The following is a 20,527-nucleotide window of genomic DNA, read 5'->3' on the forward strand; positions in this document are numbered from 1 at the left end:
TACAGTAGCTTGACCAAAATGAATCAGTCCTAGCGAAAGCTTCCCTTTGCCTCTCTATACTGGACAGTCTTGGAATCAGAGGAACCCTATCTCAGTCCTCCAAAATTAAACTTTATGGAAGGAAATCCTCTTCCTATTCAAAACTGAGTGGGGGAGAATTCCCTGGCAGTCCAGTGGTTAAGACTCTGTGCTTCCGCTGCACAGGTTTGATCCTTGGTCAGGGAACTAAGATCCCGCATGCCGCATGGCAGGGCCAAAAAAAGAAAAGAAAAAAAAAGCAAACAACTGAGTGGGTCTCTTTGCCTTATCAGAAAGATTTAATAATTAAATAAAATAAGGAAATTGATTTGTTTGAGGGCCTGTTAGGATCCAAGAAGTGTACTAAGTACTTCATATACCTGTGAATCCCCTTTTAGAATAAGAGGCAGAACTGACTAACAACTAAACAGGTGGAGGAGAACACTGAGAGTAAGTTATGTACACCAATTACCCATAACACTAAACCTAGATAAATCTCTCTTAAGTTAGGAAAAGAACAAAATAAACCTAAATTAGAAGAAATAGATCATGAAAATAAGGAATTTTCCCACCAGCTGTTGGTGGGAATGTAAATTAGTGTAGCCATTATGGAAAACAGGATGGAGTTTCCTCTAAAAATTAAAAACAGAACTACCATACAATCCAGCAGTTCTACTTCTGGGTATTCTTCCAAAGGAAAAAAACCACTAAATTGAAAAGATATATGCATCCCATGTTCATTGCAGTTTACAATAGGGGAGATACAGAAGCAACCTAAGGTCTGTCGATAGATGAATGGATAAAGATACGGTATATGCATATAATGGCATGTTGCTCAGCCATAAAAACAAATGAAACCTTGCTGTTTATAAAAACATGGACGGACCTAGAAGTCTGTCCACTTACTTCACTTATGCTAAGTGAAGTAAGTCAGAGAAAGACAAAGAATACTATATGATTTCACTTATATGTAGAATCTAGGAAACAAAACAAATGAACAGAACATAATGAAGCAAACAGACTCATAGATACAGAGAATAAACAAGTGGTTTTGCTAGAGGGGAGGGGGGTACGGGGATAAGTGAAATAGGTGAGAGAAATTAAGACGTATGAGCTTGTAGTTAAAAAATATATGAGTCATGGAGATAAATGTACAGCATGGGGAATATAGTCAATAATACTGTAATAACTTTGTATGGTGACAGATAGTAACTAGACTTATTGTGATCATTTTGTAATGTATAGAAATATTGAATCACTCTGTTGTGCACCTGGAACTAGCATAGTGTTGCCGTTCAGTTTTACTTAAATTTAAAAATTAAAAAAAAAAGGAAAGAAAATAAGGGCACCAGTCGATGAAATATATAATGAGTGAAAATGGCATTGCAGGTAGAGAGTGAATCATTAGTAAGTTAATATATTATGCCAATAATTATGAAAACTTAGATGAAGTGGGTAAATTACTGGAGAAGTTATAACTTACAGGAACTGACTTAAAAAGAAGTAAAAAGCTTGAATAATTATGTAACTGTTAAAGTAATTGTAGATCTGGGTTAAAAAAAAACTTTCCCACGAGGAAAATAAAATGCCCACATGGTTTTACTGACAATTTCTACCAAACTTTAAAGAAATAAATCCCAAATTTATTCAGATTTCCAGGCAGTAGAAATATGAAATGGCCCCCAATTCATTCTGCAAGCCCAGTATAAACTTGGTATTAAAGCCAGAAAAATAACAAAAAAGGAAAATTAGGTTTATTTCAATCATGAATATGCACACAAAAATTCTAAAAAATATATTAACAAGTAAAATTTGATAATGTGTAAAAAGGTAATATATCATGACTAAGGTTCATAATGGGTTAAGGGAATTTTTAAAAATCCGCAGTATAGTGTACCATTTTAACACAATAAAACAAAAAACATTTCAATAGATGCAGGAAAAGCATTTGATAAAACTCAAAGCCAGTTTGTTAAGGACAGTATTTCAGGCAATTAGACTAGAAGGAATTTCCAATTGAGTATTTAAAAAAAAAATAAAACCCTATAGCAAACATCATACTAAATGAGAAATTTTAGTAGTACTCCCTTTAAAATTAAAAATTAAATAAGATGCCCATATTATTATTACTATTTGTTATTGGTAGTCCTAGCCAGTATAGCAAGACAAAAGTCTTAAGAACTAGAAAGGAAAAAATAAAATTGTAGCAATTTGTCATTTATATAGAAAACCCAAAGAATCTATGGGCAAAATATTTTAGAAATTAAAAGTGAGAATTAATAATTTGCTAGGCCATAAAGTCTCAACAAATTTCATAGGTTCAGATTACACAGAATATGCTATCTGATCACAGTGGAATTAAGCTAGATATCAGTAACAAATAACAAAATTTCCAAATGTTTGATATTTAAGCAGTAGTCTTCTAAGTGAAAGAAAACTCAGAATTAGAAAGTGTTTTGAACCGAATGATGATGAAAATATTATATATGAGAACATATGAGCTTCCTGTGCTTAGAGGGAAGTTTATAGGCTTAAATGCATTTCTTGGAAGAGAAGGACTGAAAGCAAAACATAAATGATCTAAGTATTCATTTCAAGAAGTTAGAGAAAGAATTGCAACAATTAAGCCCAAAGGAAGTAGAAGGAAGGAAATAAGATCAGAATAGTTGGATACAAGCGGCCCTCTGTATCCGTGGGTGCCAGATCCATGGACTCAGCCAATCTCGGACTGAAAATGTTTGGAAAAAACTTCCAGATGCCATGAGTTTTAATAAGATACTTAACACCTCTGTGCCTTAGTTCTCATTTCTATAAAAATGATGCCTACCCCATAATTTTATCGTGGAAATTAATGTACATAAAATGCCCAGCAGTGCTGTAACAGAGAGAGTGTTGTCAGCCAATTCGTATTATTATTGTTATTATTGTGAGGGCTAAAAAAGATAACATACGTAAAGTTATTTATAAAAGTATATAATAAAGTAATTATTTAGTCAGTTTAAAAAAAAAAAAAGGAAGAAAATATCAGGGAAAAAATATTCCAGAAAGTTTCAAAAAGCCAAACTTCAATTTGCTACACACTGGCAACTAGTTACATAGCATACACATTCTGTTAGGTGTTATAAGTAACCTAGAGTTGATTTTAAATACACGTGAGGATGTGCATAGGTTACATGCAAATACTACACCATTTTATATAAGGGACTTGAGTATCTGCCAGTTTTGGTATCTTCAGGAGGTCCTGGAATCCAATACCCCACAGATAGCAAGGGACGATTGTGTTAGTAAAATTGGAAAATAAGGAAAAGACTGAACAGATATGGCTCCAAAGATATGGCCAATAAGCACATGAAAACCAGGACTTTAGCCACGTGCACAACTGTGTAGTCCTGGCTCCAGAGATTTTAGTTACTTTCAAGTTCAAAGTACTCCAACCCACCCTCCAAAATGATTGTAGCTCTTAGTTGTGCTGCTCTTCCTCTTGGAAGATCTGGTTTTTTTCTAGCCCAGTGTCCTGAAACCACCCACCACCCAGAAGAATGCCTTTTATGCCTGCTGAGTGGACAAGATGAGTAGGTGGACAGACTGTCTAAAGTGAGGAGGCTCTTGGTGTCTGGACTTGGGAATCATGCACTGGCAAGCAGGACTATTCTGGACCATGGCAAAGTCACCACTGAGTGTTCTCCTTTCACAGACATGCATTTTTAGACTGCTTTAAGGGGAGAATTAAATGAAACAGAACTAAAGCATGTCTAGGTGACCATTTGAAAAGCCTCTACTTTCAGTTCTGATACAGCAGCTGCCATTCATACAGCATTTATATTAGGAGTAAGACTAACATTTTCTAACATAGAAGAACTTGAAGGTAGCTAAAAATTTACATTAGGAACCTGTAACATTGGGAACTGTTTGTGGGGAAGTGTGTATTGAGTACCTGTGAAAATGAGTTTTCACTTAAGGCTGTCACTTGAGAATAGGCTCAAAATAGGTGTTTAGAAAAGGAGCTTTTATGTAGGGGAAGGGACGTCTGAGGTCAATAATGTGAAAGAAAGTGAAAAAGTGAGTGAACCTAGAGAAAGAGGGCTCTTTCCTTAGCCATGTTGAAGCATTAACAGAAGGGAGGTGCTAGATCATCATCAGAACACATTTGTTACACAGTGAGTCTTGCATTTTACACACATTTGCCTTACGCAGGTTTCAATTAAAATGAGCTCAGTAATCAAAAGGGAGTTTACATTTACCTACCACCTCTCCCATCCCCCAGATCCTTATACTTTCATTCCTCTAACCGAATGCACGGCGGGGAAGACTTGTGAAAAAGAAAGTAATAATTTAAAGAGTTTTCTAGTCGGTTGGAGAAGTGAAATGACTTATTCAGGTGGCAAGCAAGTAAGACAAGGATGTAAGACATCCTTGAGTAAGAAGTTGAAGACTGAATTGGAAGAATTGATTATTAAATTTTCCACAGGGTTGTAATTATAAGACATGTATATAAAACATTTGATGAGGATTTTAGGAATTTTCAAGGGTATTTTGACTTGTGTCTTATCCTTGAATAATTTGAAACCCCACCAAAATTTGAAACCAGATCTGGTTACATCAGACTTAAGAAACAGATTACAGAATTCTATGTTGATTCAATGCCATATTGTGAATTTGGTTTTTTTTCTTTATTTCTTTTTTTTTTTTTTTTTTTGGCCATGCTGTGTGGCTTCTGGGATCTTAGTTCCCCAACCAGGGATTGAACCTGCTCCATTGGCAGTGAAAGCACCGAGTCCTAACCACTGTACTGCCAGGGAGTTCCCTGTGAATTTCTTATAAGTAGTTCAAAGGGTCTTTTTTTTTTTTTTCCCCCCAGTTTGAACTCTAAAATAACATTTCTAAAAATAGAAGAACTGTTAAATCACTTACCTGAAGATAATGCTCCTTTTGAAGTGGTTCTTTTAGGCTTAAATAAATAGGGTTGGTTTTTATCTGTTTAAAAATGTGTGGGAGCACCTGAGATACTAAGATTTTTCCTTTTTGTGTAAGTATTTCCTTTGATCAAAGCAATTGGTTGAAAACTAATGAGCTTTGCCATTATATTATTCTGTCAAACTATTTTTAAAATTATGTCCTGTAGTTACATCATGTAACAAAATGTTTTGTTGCTTAGCTCTTGCATTTTAGGACAGTTTGAGTAGAATATATGCTTTCCTTTTTTTTTTTTTTAATTAATTAATTAATTAATTAATTTATGGCTGTGTTGGGTCTTCGTTTCTGTGCGAGGGCTTTCTCTAGTTGCGGCAAGCGGGGGCCACTCTTCATCGCGGTGCGCGGGCCTCTCACTGTCGCGGCCTCTCCCGTTGCAGAGCACAGACTCCAGATGCGCAGGCTCAGCAATTGTGGCTCACGGGCCCAGTCGCTCCGCGGCACGTGGGATCATCCCAGACCAGGGCTCGAACCCGTGTCCCCTGCATTGGCAGGCAGACTCTCAACCACTGCGCCACCAGGGAAGCCCTATGCTTTCCTTTTTGTTAAAGCATACTAAACTCTCATAAGTTAAAGGAACAGTGAATTATTATGCTACTGTTTTTATTTTTCTTAGAATTCAAGGACTTAATCTGGATACAATATATTTTTCTTATTGAAATATCACAGATCATGCTAAGGCTGTAGCAGCAGAAATGGGAAAAAAAGGTATCTAAAAGAGACATTATGATTCAGTAGAGAAAGCCTCTGGCTCTATTACATCCTCCTGGCTCTTGGTCCAAAAGCAGTGTTTTGTATTCTGAAGCCAGGTGTTAAACAGTATTCATCTATTTCAGGTTATCAATGATTCCTTTCAAAGTAAATGCGACTATATTAGGATAGAAATTTGAAAATCTTATAGTTGGTTTGGAGAAAATTTTCTATTTTTCATTAGAAAATTTCCTTTCTTTACACTTACTTAGTTATCTTATATCCTTCTGCTAGTATATGTTACAAATATGATTCTGAAAATTAGAATATATCTACTTAATTCTTGTATACTCGAATTTTTTTTTAAAGTATTATTATTTATTTATACATTTATTTATTTATTTATTTTTGACTGCGTTTGGTCTTTGTTGCGTGTGGGCTTTCTCTAGTTGTGGTGAGGGGGGGGGCTACTCTTCGTTGCGGTGCATGGGCTTCTCATTGTGGTGGCTTTTCTTTGTTGCAGAGCATGGGCTCTAGGCACGCAGGCTTCAATAGTTGTGGCACGCGGGGGCTCAATAGTTGTGGCTCGCGAGCTCTAGAGTGCAGGCTCAGTAGTTGTGGCACACGGGCTTAGTTGCTCTGCAGCATGGGGGATCTTCCTGGACCAGGGCTTGAACTTGGGTCCCCTGCATTGGCAGGCGGATTCTTAACCACTGTGCCACAAAGGAAGTCTCTCGAATTTTTTTGTTTAAAATTATTGCTTCTCTTAGAGATAAATACCTTACCATGTTAAATCTATATAAATTCTTTGGAAAGATTTGTAAATATAAAGTGGTTAGAAAAAGAGGTAAACTTTTGATGGTATTGATGACTGTTGTTTAGGAAGCAGTACTGATGGAGTGCCCTTTCAGTGTTGTGAAACAAGAACAGCAGAGAAAATGGATTGAAGAGTTGAACAAGCAAATAGAGGATGACCGCCAAAAAAAAGTAGAGGAAAAAATTATATCTTCAAAGGTAATTTATGAAGTTTTATCGGTATAAAGGGGAAAAAAAATAATTTCAGAGTCACTAATCATAAACTTAAAAGTATCCTGAAACTATTTGACAAGACTATTCAAATTATTCCATATTTGCTTTTGTGAACCTTTTGTTGAATGAATTCAGTAAGTGTGATTTTGCATAGCTTCTTGTAACTAACTTTTTAGAAATGTCCTAATTCTTTGAATTTTTCATATTCTCCAAGCTTAGTTGTCTAAATGTATATGGAATCAATACAGGATACAGTTTTGTTAGTCTTTATGATGCTTGTTCTGCTGTGTGGTGACTTTTAGAAATCATGTTTATTTGTCATTTGGGATTTTAAACGTAAGAAGAGTTGGAAGAGTTCTTAGCAGTTCTTATTTGTCGTGATTAGGGTGAGGAACATGACAGATGGGCAATACATTTTGATTCATTCAAGAGCTGTCCTGGTTCTCAGTCTCAGCTGTCCTCTCGGTCAACGCAAACACAACCAGAGTACTTCTGTGTCTCTCCGGACGCTCAGGACCTGGCTGATATCAGCAGTCTCTATACACCTGCAGCGGGAAGCCAGGTTGAACCTTCAGAGGAGGAGCGCGTAGCAAGACCTGTTAGAGACGTGGCTGTGGAAAGCAGTAAGAAAAGGAAGTAAGTGCCTCCTTCAGCACCTGTTGGTGTTTAAGGAGGTTTGTGTGCCACTTTAGGATTGTTGTTGTATTTGTATCTTAATTGGTTTCAGGTTTGGTGTTTTTCTTTACAGTAGAAATGACTAGTAGATACATTTCAAACAAAAATGACTTAGCACCTTGTTAAACCCACCTTTTGGGGGTTTTAAATAGCTAATGGATCTGTCTTGCCAGCTTTCTCCGTTCTATGACTGCTCTTTTGGACCCAGCTCAAATCGAGGAACGAGACAGGAGACGACAAAAACAGTTAGAACATCAGGTATTGCATTGTCGAATGTTGTTCTTTGCCTTAATCATTAGTAGTCATGGCCTAGATACCTAAGTAAATGGAAATTAAAATTCCAGTATAAACTTAAAGCACAGGCCCTGCACAGTCCTGTGATGAATCTAATCCCTACTCCAGCTGGCATTATATTAGAATTATACTTATGTTGAGAACCAGACAGTATCATGTAGTACAGCCACCTGCCTTCCAAGGAAGAAGGTCTTTAATGTTTAGGTTGTGTATCTGAAATGACACTAAATCTTAAGTTGGTATTGGATATTTTTTTCTCCAATTCTCCTGAATTCTGTTCAGGATGAGAATTAGTTCTTTGAAAGGGAAATAGATACAAGGGATTGAAGTAGAATTATGATTAAGAAATCTAATGGATAATATAAGAAAGGAAGCTAAGATTAAAATTTTGTCCTAATTTTAGTCTAATACTAAAGGGACTTAAATGTCTAATAACTCGTCAAAACCTCTACTATATGAAGAATTTGGCTTAGTTAATATGGTTACTTGCAGTCGGTTAAGTGAACAGACATTTATAGCGCATCTGCTATTTTTACCAGGCACTATGCTAAGCACTGAGATTGTTTCTTCAGTTGTTTTTCTCTTAGTTCTTCTACGAGCCCTCCTGGGGTTAAAGAAAAAGCATGTAGAACTTGATGGGAGATGGGAAAAATACATTGGAAACCTGACATTTTAATTTAACTCATATGTATTACTCTCTATGTATTGATAAACATTTTTGAAACACCAGATGCTTTATGGATTTTTAAAAAATTTATGACTAATTTATGTTACTGTTTATGACTAGAAAGCCATCACTGCTCAGGTAGAAGAGAAGCGGAAGAAGAAACAGCTCGAAGAAGAGCAAAGAAAGAAGGAGGAACAAGAGGAGGAGCGTCGCTTAGCACGGGAACAAGAAGAGATGCAGAAACAGTATGAAGAAGATATACTTAAGCAAAAACAAAAGGAAGTAGGTATTTATATCCTAACTGTAACATTTTAGAGTAAAAATGGGTGTGTTGTTTTTTGGGTTTTTTTTTAATTTGTTTTTGGCTGCGTTGGGTCTTTGTTGCTGTGCGTGGGCGTTCTCTAGTTGTGGCGAGCGGGGGGGCTACTCTTTGTTGCGGTGTGTGGGCTTCTCATTGCTGTGACTTCTCTTGTTGCGGAGCACGGGCTCTAGGCGCGCGGGCTTCAATAGTTGCAGCACGCAGGCTCAGTAGTTGTGGCTCACGGGCTCTAGAGCGCAGGCTCAGTAGTTGTGGCGCACAGGCTTAGTTGCTCCACGGCATGTGGGATCTTCCCGGACCAGGGATAGCACCTGTGTCCCCTGCATTGGCAGGTGGATTCTTAACCACTGTGCCACCAGGGAAGTCCCTGGGTGTGTTTTTAAAGAAAAAGATAACGAGAACATTTGCATGTGTTTTGAAATTGTGAAACTGTATGCAGAAACATTAAAGCTTTGCATAAAGAATGTTTTGAAAGTAGGAGGGAAGCTGGAGGTTTTATTGTTTCAAATGATTGATTCACAAATGCTGTACTCCTTGCGTTTCTTCTCTCTGCTAAGAAGGAGGTCAGGATGAGTTATTACAGCATAAAACAAAAGTTATCCATTTGCTTGATTTTTAAATGTTTTCTAAGCAATGATTATTATATTAATAAATTTCTAAATACATTAAGAGAAATGATTGGCCTTCCTGTCTGTATCCACTTGTGAACAGGAGCATTTACTTGCAGAGTCATTGGCTGGGATTGATGATAGAGTTTGTTGCTGTGTTAGAGGATTCCTCTGTGCTAAGTAAGGGTCTATTAAAAAGAGTAGATGTCTGGTTGGCTAGGAGAACCCCTATATTAAGTGGTACAGACTGCATAGGTACGGTGATGTCAAGTGCCATATTTGAGTGGACCTGACAAAGAGCAAGTTATACAATGACATTGGATTGCCAAAGGTTCATGAGGTCTACAGAGCAGACCATACAGCACTCCCCCTGGAGCTGGGAGGTGGCGCTGAGAGACTGCCTTTTCTTGCCGTTTCCCACTTGCAACCTTTGCTTCAGAATTAACTGATGAAGGTACAAATGGTTTAGGTTCTGATTTCATTATGTTGAATAGGCTGAGCCAACTACACCTATGAAATAACTACATACATGAAAAAAAATCAGTGTCATTTGCTTGAATTGCAAAAAATGGCCATAAATCTTGAGTATTACCTCTTATTATCTATTTTTTTATCTTAATAAAATTCAGGTGGAATTGACCATTGGTTTTAGAAGTTTTGAAAACTTCATAGAATGAGTAAAACAGTGTTTGTATTTGTGGTCTAATACAGCTGTAGAAAAAGATACTAAAATGTAATCTGCAAAAGGGAAGGAACTTTGTTCTCTTGGCTTCTCTACTCCCAGTATCTTGAATAGTGCCTGGTACATAGTAGGAGCTTAGAAAATATCTACTGAAAGAAAATATTCAGGTCTGTATATGTTTGATAATTGTATTTAATTAACTTTGTGCACTTCAATATTGATAGGAAATCATGACTCTTAAGACAATTGAGCTGTTCCAGACGATGCAGAGAGCACAGGAGCTGGCACAGAGACTGAAACAAGAACAGAGAATCCGAGAATTGGCTCAAAAGGGACATGACACTTCTAGATTGATTAAAAATCTTGGCAGTAAGCACTGGACTAGAATTTTATTTATAATATTTCTTGAAAATTTTAAATAATTGCCTATTTTTAATTCCTTTAAACACCTGTTAACTAAATATTTTTTGAGGAATTTCAGACTTTGAACTAATGTAAATTTATAACGCTTACTTGGGAAATTGCCTTAAGGGTAGAACGAAATAATGTATAATTTTCAGTATATTTTCACATATATTTTCTTATATTTTCCTCACAATAGGTAAAATGTATACTTTTGTACCCATTTTTACAGAGATATCCATTAAGTGATCTCCCTAAATTCAGTACGGGATAAGAATGCTGATAGCTTTTTTTTTTTTTTTTTTATAAATTTATTTATTTATTTTTGGCTGTGTTGGGTCTTTGTTGCTGTACGAGGGCTTTCCCCAGTTGTGGCACGCGGGGGCCACTCTTCATCGCGGTGCGCGGGGCTCCCACCATCGCGGCCTCTCTTGTTGCGGAGCACAGGCTCCAGACGCGCAGGCTCAGTAATTGTGGCTCACGGGCCCAGTTGCTCCGCGGCATGTGGGATCCTCCCGGACCAGGGCCCGAACCCGTGTCCCCTGCATCGGCAGGCGGACTCTCAACCACTGCACCACCAGGGAAGCCCGAATGCTGATAGCTTTTTGTAAGAAACTTTAGGCTAGCCCTTCTAAATTTTTATTGCAGTGTTTACACTGCTTGATTAAACTAAGAGTCTTGTGTGTATTTAGTTGCTGCTATGTCATTTTATCACATAACTTATTTCTCTTGCCAGTTGATACAATACAAGTGGAATATAATGCATCTACTGACAACATTGCAAATTCAAGACATGGCTTGGATAAAATCAGTGGTAAAATGAATACATATATCAGCTCTACAGCCTCTCCCAGGAAGGACACTGGTGTGCAAACGGGTATGGTATAAATTGTGATTTGGCTTAAAATTTAAGTCACAATTAGAATTAGGTTAAATTAATTTAAAGTTTAAAGGAATTTGAGGTTTTCAGTAAGAGTTAGGAAATAAAGGTATTTCTTGGTTTTTAATTCCTCTATAGCAGCTTTATTAAGATATAATTTACATAGCATAAAATTTACCCTTTTAAAGGGTACAATTCAGTGTTTTTTTAAAGAGCACAATTCAGTTTTTATATTCATAGTTGTGCAACCATCACCGTAATTAATTTTAGAACATTTTTATGTCTCCAAAAAGAAACCCTGTACCCATCGACAATCATTCTCCATTTCCTCTCTCCCCTCTATCCTTGGGCAACCACCAGTCTACTTTCTGTCTCTCTAGATTTGTCTGTTCTGGACATTTCATATAATTGGAATCATATCATATGTGGTCTTCTTTGTCTGGATTCTTTCACTTAGTATGTTTTAAGTTTCATCCATATTGTAGCATGTAACAGTAAGTACTTCATTCCTTTTTATCACTGAATAATATTCCATTTTATGGATATACCACCACATTTTGTTTAGTCCTTCATCAGTTGAGGACATTTGGGTTAATTCTACTTTTTGGCTGTTGGAAATATGCTGCTGTGAACATTCATGTGCAAATTTTTGTGTAGACATAAATTTTTAGTCTCTTGGGGGAGAAGAATAGCATTACTGAGTCGTATAGTAACTGTATGTTTAGAATATTGAGGAACTACTAAATTGTGTTCCACAGCAGCTGTACCATTTTACATTCTCACCAGAAATGTATGAAGATTCTAATTTCTTTACATCCTTGCCCATACTTACTATTCTCATGGTTGTAAAGTGCTCTCTCATTATGATTGCTGATGTTGAGCATCTTTTCATGTGCTTGTTTTAAATTTTTACATAACTAATTAGGTAATATCCATGTTGGGTATCATTATCATAGGTCTCCATGCTTACTGTGAATCCTTTCAGCCCTCCACCCATGTGTCTAGGAAATATTTTTTCTTTTTTTAAATAACTTCCAATAAATCTTTTCATTTTTTTTGTAAAATTGAGATATAATTGACAGATAACATTAGTTTCAGGTGTATAACATAATGTTTGATATCTGTATATATTGTAAAATAATCACAATAATGAGTCTAGTTAACATTCATTACCATACAGAGTTAGAGTTTTTTTTCTTGTGATGAGAACTTTGAAGATTTACTCTCTTAGCAACTTTCAAACATACAGTACAATATTATTAACTATAGCCAACATTCTGTACATTACATCCCCAGACCTACTTATTTTATAACTGGAAGGTTGTACATTTTGCTCACGTCCCAACCACCCTCTCTGGCAGCACCAATCTGTTCTCTGTATCTATGAGTTTTTTCCACCCAGATTCCACATATACCTGAGGATCATATGATATTTGTCTGTCTTTTTGACTTATTTTACTTAGCATAATGTCCTTCAGGTCGATTCATTTTGTTGGAAATGGCAAAATTTCATTCTTTTTTATGGCTAATATTCCATTTTGTGTATATACGTGCGCGTGTGTGTGTGTGTGTGTACGTGTACACACAGTACATTTTCTTCATCTATCAGTAAACACTTAGGTTGCTTCCATTTGTTGGCTATTGTAAATAATGCTGCAGTGAACAAAGGAATGCATATATTTCTTTGAGTTAGTGTTTTTATTTCCTTCAGATAAGTACCCAGAAGTGGGATTGCTGGATCATGTGGTTCTATTTTTAATTTTTAAGGAACCTCCAATACTGTTTTGCATAGTGACTGCACCAGTTTACATTCGCACCAACAGTGCACAAGGGTTCCCTCTTCTCCACTTCTTCACCAGCTCTTATTTCTTGTCTTTTTGATAATAGCCATTCTGACAGGTGTGAGGTGGTATTTCATTGTGATTTCGATTTGCATTTTCCTGATGGTCAGGGATATTGAGCATCTTTTCACATATCCCTGTTGGCCATCTAGATGTTGTCTTTGGAAAAATGTCTATTCAGATATTCTGCCCATTTTTTTTTTTTTTTTTTAATAATATAGGAAAGACATTTTTTTTCCTTAAGTTTGGTTTTTTTTTTGGTTGTTTTTTTTTTTTAAGATTTATTTATTTATTGATTGGTTGATTGCTATGTTGGGTCTTCGTCTCCGCGGGGGGGCCACTCTTCATCGCGGTGCGCGGGCCTCTCACCATCGCGGCCTCTCTTGTTGCGGAGCACAGGCTCCAGACGCGCAGGCTCAGCAATCGTGGCCCACGGGCCCAGTCGCTCCGCGGCATGCGGGATCCTCCCAGACCAGGGCCCGAACCCATGTCCCCTGCACTAGCAGGCAGACTCGCAACCACTGCGCCACCAGGGAAGCCCCCTCTGCCCATTTTTTAATTGGATTTTTTTTTGCTGTTGCATTGTATGACTTCTTAATACATGATACATGATTTGCAAATATATTCTCCCATTCAGCCTTTTCATCTTGTTGATGGTTTCCTTTGCTGTACAGGACCTTTTTAGTTTGATGGAGTCTCAGTTGTTTATTTTTGCTAACGCTACCTTTGCTTTTCGTGTCAAATCCAAAAAGTCACTGCCAAGACCGGTGTCAGAGAACTTACTGCCTATGTTTTCCTCTAGAAGTTTTATGATTTCAGGTCTTACATTTAAGTCTTTAATCTGTTTTTAATTCATTTTTGTGTAAGATGTAAGATAGTGGTCAAGTTTCATTCCTGTGCATGTGGCTGTCCATTTTTTCCAATGCCATTTATTGAAGAAACTGTTGTTTCTCTTTGGCTCTTTTGTTGTAAAATCATTGACAATATATGCATGGGTTTATGTCTGGGCTCTCTATTCTTTTTCACTGATCTATGTGTCTGTCTTCATGCCAGTACCATACTGTTTTGATTACTACAGCTTTGTATTACAGTCTGAAATCAGGGAGCATGATGCCTCCAGCTTTGTTCTTCTTTCTCAGAGTTGCTTTAGCTATTCAGGGTCTTTTGTGGTTCCATACAAATTTTAGGATTGTTTGTTTTGTTTCTGTGAAAAATATCATTGGAATTTTGATAAGGATTATATGGAATCTGTAGATTGCTTTGGGTAGCATGGTCATTTTAACAATATTAATTCTTCCAGCCCATGAGCTTGGAATATGTTTCTATTTATTTGAGTCGTCTTCAGTTTCTTTCATTAATGTCTTATAGTTTTCAGTGTACACCTCCATGGTTAAATTTATTCCTAGGTATTTTATTCTTTTTTATGCACTTATAATTGGGATTGTTGCAGTTGTAAATGGGATTGTGTTCTTAATTTCTCATTCTGACAGTTCATTATTAGTGTATAGAAATGCAACAGATTTTTGTATGTTGATTTTGTATCCTGCAAGTTTACTGAATTCATTTGTTATTTCTAATAGGGTTTTTTTTTGGTGGAGGCTTTAGAGTTTTCTGTATATGATATGTCACCTGCAAATAGTGACAGTTTTACTTTTCCCTTACAAATTTGGATGCCTTTTCTTTCATTTTCCTCCCTAATTGCTCTCACTAGGACTTCCAATACTATGTTGAATAAAACCGGTGAGAGTGGGCATCCTTGTCTTGTTCCTGGTCTTTGAAAAAGTTTTCAGCTTTTCATCATCGAGCATGATGTTAGCTGTGGGTTTGACATGTATGGCCTTTATTATGTTGAAATACTTTCCCTCTGTACCCACTTTGTTGAGAGTTTTTATCATAAACCATTGTTGAATTTTGGCAAATGCTTTTTCTGCATCTGTTGAGATGATTATATGATCTTTATCCTTCACTTTGTTAATGTGGTATATTGATTCTGTTGCTTTTGGATAGAACGTTCTGTATATACCTGTGAAGTCCTTCTGATTTAATGTATCATAAAAGGCTATTTGCTTATTGATTTTCTTTCCAGATGATCTATCCATTGATGTGAGTGGGGTATTAAAGTCTCCTACTATTACTGTATTGCCATCTATTTCTCCCTTTAGGTCTATTAATATTTGCTTTATGTATTTCGGTGCTCCCATGTTAGGTCCATAAATACTTACAAATGTTATATTTTCTGGTGGATTGACCTCTTTAAATGCCCTCCTTTGTCTCTTGTTACAGACTTTGTTTTAAAGTCTATTTTGTCTGATATAAATATAGCTATTCCCACTTTATTTTGGTTTTCAGTTGTATGGAATATCTTTTCCCTTCTCTTCATTTTCAGTCTGTGGTGTGTCCTTGTATCTGATGTGAGTTTCTTGTCGGCAGCATATAAGTATGCATTTAGCCATTCTTTCTCTTTTGATTGGAGAATTGAGTCCATTCACATTTAAAGTAATTAAGGATAGGAATGTATATATTGTACTTTTGTTAATTGTTTTCTGGTTGTTTTGTAGTTCCTCTTTGTCCCTTCTTCTCTTCCTTGGTGTTTTGATGACTTTCTTTAGTAGTATGCTTAGATACCTTTCTCTTTATCTTTTGTGTATCTACTATAGGTTTATGCTTTGTGGTTATCATGAGGCTTACGTATACCAACTTTATAACAACTTAAGTTTGAATGCAATCTAAAGCTCTACATTTTTACTCTTCCCCTTCATGTTTTATGTTTTTGATGTCACATTTTATATCTTTTTTACTTTGTGTGTCCCTTAACTATTTATTGTATTTATTTTTACTGCTTTTGTCTTTGAACCTTCATACTAGCTTTATGAGTGATTTATGAGATTTATGAGTGAATAATCCACTGCCTTTAATATTAACCTTTACAGTGAGATTTATACTTGTATGTTTTTCTGTTGCTAATTATAGCACCCTTTCTTTTCAGCTTAAAGAAGTTCCTTTATAAAACCAGTTTAGTGGTGATGAACTCCTTTAGCTTTTGCTTATCTGGGAAAACACTCTTTCTCTCTCCTTCAATTCTGAATGATAACTTTGCTGGATAGAGTATTCTTGATGGAAGTTTTTTTCTTTAAACACTTTGAATATTTTATGCCACTGCCTCTGGCTTGCAGAGTTTCTGCTGAAAAATCTCGTAGTCTTATGAGGGTTCCTTTGTAGATAACAAGTTGTTTTTCTCTTGCAGCTCTTAAGTTTGTCTCCTTGTCTTTAACTTTTTTGACATTTTCATTATACTGTGCCTTGGTATGTGGGTCCATTGGGTTCATCTTGTTTAGTGTTCTCTGGGTTTCTACAGAGCTTTCTTCCCCAAGGTGAGGGAAGTCTTAAGCCATTATTTCTTCAGATAAGTTTTCTGTCCCTTTTCTGTCTCCTTCTGGGCCCCCTGTAATGCAAATGTTAGTTCACTTGATGTTGTCTCATAAATCCCTTAAGCTGTCTTCACTTTTGTAATTCTTTTTTCTCTTTGCCACTCTGATTAGATGAATTCCGCTGCCCTGTCATCAGGTTCATGAACTTTTCTTCTGCTTCTATTAGTCTGATGTTGGACCCCTCTATTTTTCAGTTTAGTTATTGTATTCTTAGCTCTGTGGCTTCTGTTTGGTACTTTATTATATTTTATCTCTTTTGAAGTTCTCACTGTGTTTATCCATTGCTTTCTTGAATTTGGTGAGCATCTTTAGGATCATTACTTACTTTGAACTCTTTATCAGGTAGATTACTTATTACTTATATTACTTTTATTCTTTCATTTGGAACATGTTCTTCCTTTGTTTCTTCATTTTTCTTGACTCTCTTTGTTGGTTTCTTTGCATTAAATGAACAGCCACCTCTTCCAGTCTTGAAGGAGTGGCCTTGTGTAGGAAATGAACCTTATCATTCAATCTTACCCTAGCTTTTGGTTGTATCTCAAGCCTTTGTGATTGTCCGTGCAGCATATTCTATTTTTAATAGCTCCCAGTGGTTGAGGAGGTGCAAGGACTTGTCAGTGTCCCAAATCTAAGCACCTAGATTCAGGCTGACTGGAAGCCAGACTTGCAGGCAGTCTTTTAAAGTATACAAGTATATACAGTCCTGTGGGACTGCAAGCATGAGCTCCACTGGCCATCAGAGCTGGGCGTTCTGGAGGTGTCTCCTGGATGGCAGTAGCGAAAACTGGGGCTCCAGACAAGTGTATAAGCTCTTTTCTGGGAGACGTCAGCAAGATGTAGTGAGGCAGAGGATAAGTGCAAAGATGGCGTCCAGCAGCCTACGTCCCTGAGAGCACCTCAGTAGGCCTCTAGATGCATGCCAAACCTGAAGCCTGCCCCTCAGGCCAAAGCTCCAGGATAAGCAGGTAGACCTTTTTCATGGAAAGATAGGGTGTATGTGTTTCAGTTTCCTGTTTGTGTAGTGCCCTGGGGGTGGTAACATGCCAATAATTTTCAATTGTTATAGTCCCATGAGACCCTGGAACACAAGCCCCTCTGGTCACCAGAGCCAGGCAATCAAGAGACGTCCCCCAGGCAGCAGCTGCAGAAACCAGGGCACAAGACGTAAAACCTGGGGCACCAGAGACAGGTAAGAGCTCCCCTCCAAGAGATAATGGAGGACTAGAGCATAGCTGAGAGTATGAAGATGGTGCTTGACCTCTAAGGTGTCTGGAAAGGGTTACAGTCAGCCCTTAGATATGTGTTTAATTAGGAGCCTTCCCCTCAGGCTGTAGCTATGATAAGCTAATAGGCTTCTTTCACAGAGAGACTAAACTCCTGCATCTGTTTTCTTTTGCTGTGCCCTGGCAGTAGTAGCTGTTTAAGAACTCTTTCTCCATTGGTTACAGTCCTGTAAGCATAAGCGCTGGGCCACTATAACCAGGTGATGTAGAAGTGTCCCCTGGTGGCAGCTGCAATAATTGGGGCACCTTGCAAGGGTATAAGCTTTTTGGGAAATACTGGAAGGCTGGAGTAAGGCAGAGAAATAATGCAAAGATTGCATCTAACGGTTTCCATTCCCTGAGAGCTTGTCCGTAGGCCCCTAGATGTGTACCAAACTAGAAGCCTACCCTTAAGGCCAAACCTTTTGGAGAAGCAAATAGGAATCTTTCTCAGAAAGACTGGGGTTTGTTTCAGCCTGCTATCCATGCAGTGCCCTGGGGGTGATAATCTGCCAAGAACTGTTTCTCTGATTGTTAACAGTTTCATGGGACCCAGGAATGTGACCCGCCCTTCCCCCCCCCAACCCCTGCCTCCAGAGCCAGGCCATCAGGGGGCATCCACTGGGCAACAGCTGCAAAAACCAGGGCACCAGATGCATGTAAAAGTTCCCCTTCAGGAGATACTCGCACTCTGAAATGGGATAAAGGGAGCGGGTGAAGATGGCGTGCACCAGCTATAGCAAGGCAGAGGGTGAGTGTGAAGATGGTACCTCCCCCCACCCTCCCCCCCACCCGTTTGAAGCTGGGGGTGGGGAGTGTAACAGCGGGGCAGGGGCAGCAAGTTGGTAATAAAAGGCTTAGTGTTTTTTAATTTTTTAAATTTTATTTATTTATATTTTTTTGAGTATAAACAACATTTATTAAAGTACTTCTTAAAATTACAGAGTGCTTAGAGAAAATTCTTACAGAAACATCTGTAAGGAAAATAGTTTTGGCTAGTATTCAAAATGGCAGTAGTTCTTAGTATGCATCTACCTGTACTTCTCCCACCTCATTTTTATTCATTCTTATATAATAAACACTTACAGTACAATGTAAGGTATTCCTTATTTCAAACTTATCTAAGGTATTTTTCACCTGCTGACTTTAAAACTTTGGAGGAACTTGACTTAAATTTTTAAACTGTCACTGCAAGGTGAGTTCATCCCACTGCTTCATTTCGGTGAGGAGAGCCTGTCTTGAGTTCAAGCTTTTGTAATCCTTGGAATAGTCCAAAACTGCATAAAAGCCAATTTATGAGCTATCACTTTATATATTTATTTTATTGGAGTATAATTGCTTTACAATATACAACGAAGTGAATATTGTACACTTTGTTGTACAACAAAGTGAATCAGCTATGTGTATACATATATCCCCTCCTCTTGGACCTCCCTCCCCTGCCCCCACATCCGGCCCATTTAGGTCATCACAAAGCACCAAGCTGAGCTCCCTGTGCTATACCGCAGGTTCCAACTAGCTATCTGTTTTACACATGGTAGTGTATTTATGTCAAACCTAATCTCCCAATTCATCCCACCCTCCCCTTCCCCACCCTGTGTCCACACATCCATTCTCTACATCTATGTCTCTATTCCTCCTCTGGGAATAGGTTCATCGGTACTATTTTTCTAGATTCCACATATATGCATTAATATACGATATTTGTTTTTCTCTTTCTGACTTAACTTCACACTCTGTATGACAGACTCTAGGTCCATCCACATCTCTACAAATGACCCAATTTTGTTCCTTTTTATGGCTGAGTAATATTCCATTGTATATATGTACCACATCTTCTTTATCGATTCATCTGTCAGTGGACATTTAGGCTGTTTCCATGACCTGGCTATTGTAAATAGTGCTGCAGTGAACATTGGGGTACATGTGTCTTTTTGTTTTGTTTTTAAACATGTATTTTTTTATTTATTTTTGGCTGCGTTGGGTCTTCGTTGCTGTGCGTGGGCTTTCTCTGGTTGCGGCGATGGGAGCTACTCTTCATTGTGGTGCACGGGCTTCTCATTGCAGTGGCTTTTCTTGTTGCAGAACATGGGCTCTAGGCACGCGGGCTTCAGTAGTGTGGCTCGCGGGCTTTAGAGCACAGACTCAATAGTTGTGGCACACGGGCTTAGTTGCTCCACAGCATGTGGGATCTTCCCGGACCAGGGCTTGAACCTGTGTCCCCTGCATTGGCAGGAGGGTTCTTAACCACTGTGCCACCAGGGAAGTCCCATGTGTCTTTTTGAATTACAGTTTTCTCAGGGTATATGCCCAGTAGTGGGATTGCTGGGTCATATGGTAGTTCTAGTTTTAGTTTTTTAAGGAACCTCCATACTGTTCTCCACAGTGGCTGTATCAGTTTACATTCCCACCAACAGTGTAAAAGGGTTGGTTCCCTTTTCTCCACACCCTCTCCAGCATTTATTGTTTGTAGATTTTTTGATGATGGCCATTCTGACTGGTGTGAGGTGACACCTCATTGTAGTTTTGATTTGCATTTCTCTAAGGATTAGTGATGTTGAGCATCTTCTCATATGCCTCTTGGCCATCTGTATGTTTTCTTTGGAGAAAAATGTCTATTTAGGTCTTCCGCCCATTTTTGGATTGGGTTGTTTTTTTTTTGATATTGAGCTGCATGAGCTGTTTGTATATTTTGGACATTAATCCTGTGTCAGTTGCTTCGTTTGCAAATATTTTCTCCCATTCTGAGGGTTGTCTTTTC

General features: G+C 37.8%; 1 protein-coding gene across 8 annotated transcripts in view; it reads left to right on the top strand.

Moving 5' to 3' along the window:
- Positions 1-20,527, top strand: part of CCDC66 (coiled-coil domain containing 66) — a 51,805-nt gene that overhangs the window by 21,093 nt on the left and 10,185 nt on the right. For all 8 annotated transcript variants that reach the window (XM_082414176.1, XM_082414177.1, XM_082414179.1 and 5 more), the window contains 6 exons: positions 6,562-6,693; positions 7,094-7,344; positions 7,557-7,641; positions 8,465-8,626; positions 10,178-10,322; positions 11,092-11,232. In XM_082414176.1, coding sequence (XP_082270302.1) covers positions 6,562-6,693; positions 7,094-7,344; positions 7,557-7,641; positions 8,465-8,626; positions 10,178-10,322; positions 11,092-11,232 — 916 coding nt within the window. The remainder of the gene's footprint in view (positions 1-6,561; positions 6,694-7,093; positions 7,345-7,556; positions 7,642-8,464; positions 8,627-10,177; positions 10,323-11,091; positions 11,233-20,527) is intronic.

Source organism: Balaenoptera physalus, assembly GCF_965194825.1.
Source record: "Balaenoptera physalus genome assembly, chromosome: 11".
Lineage (NCBI taxonomy): Eukaryota > Metazoa > Chordata > Mammalia > Artiodactyla > Balaenopteridae > Balaenoptera > Balaenoptera physalus.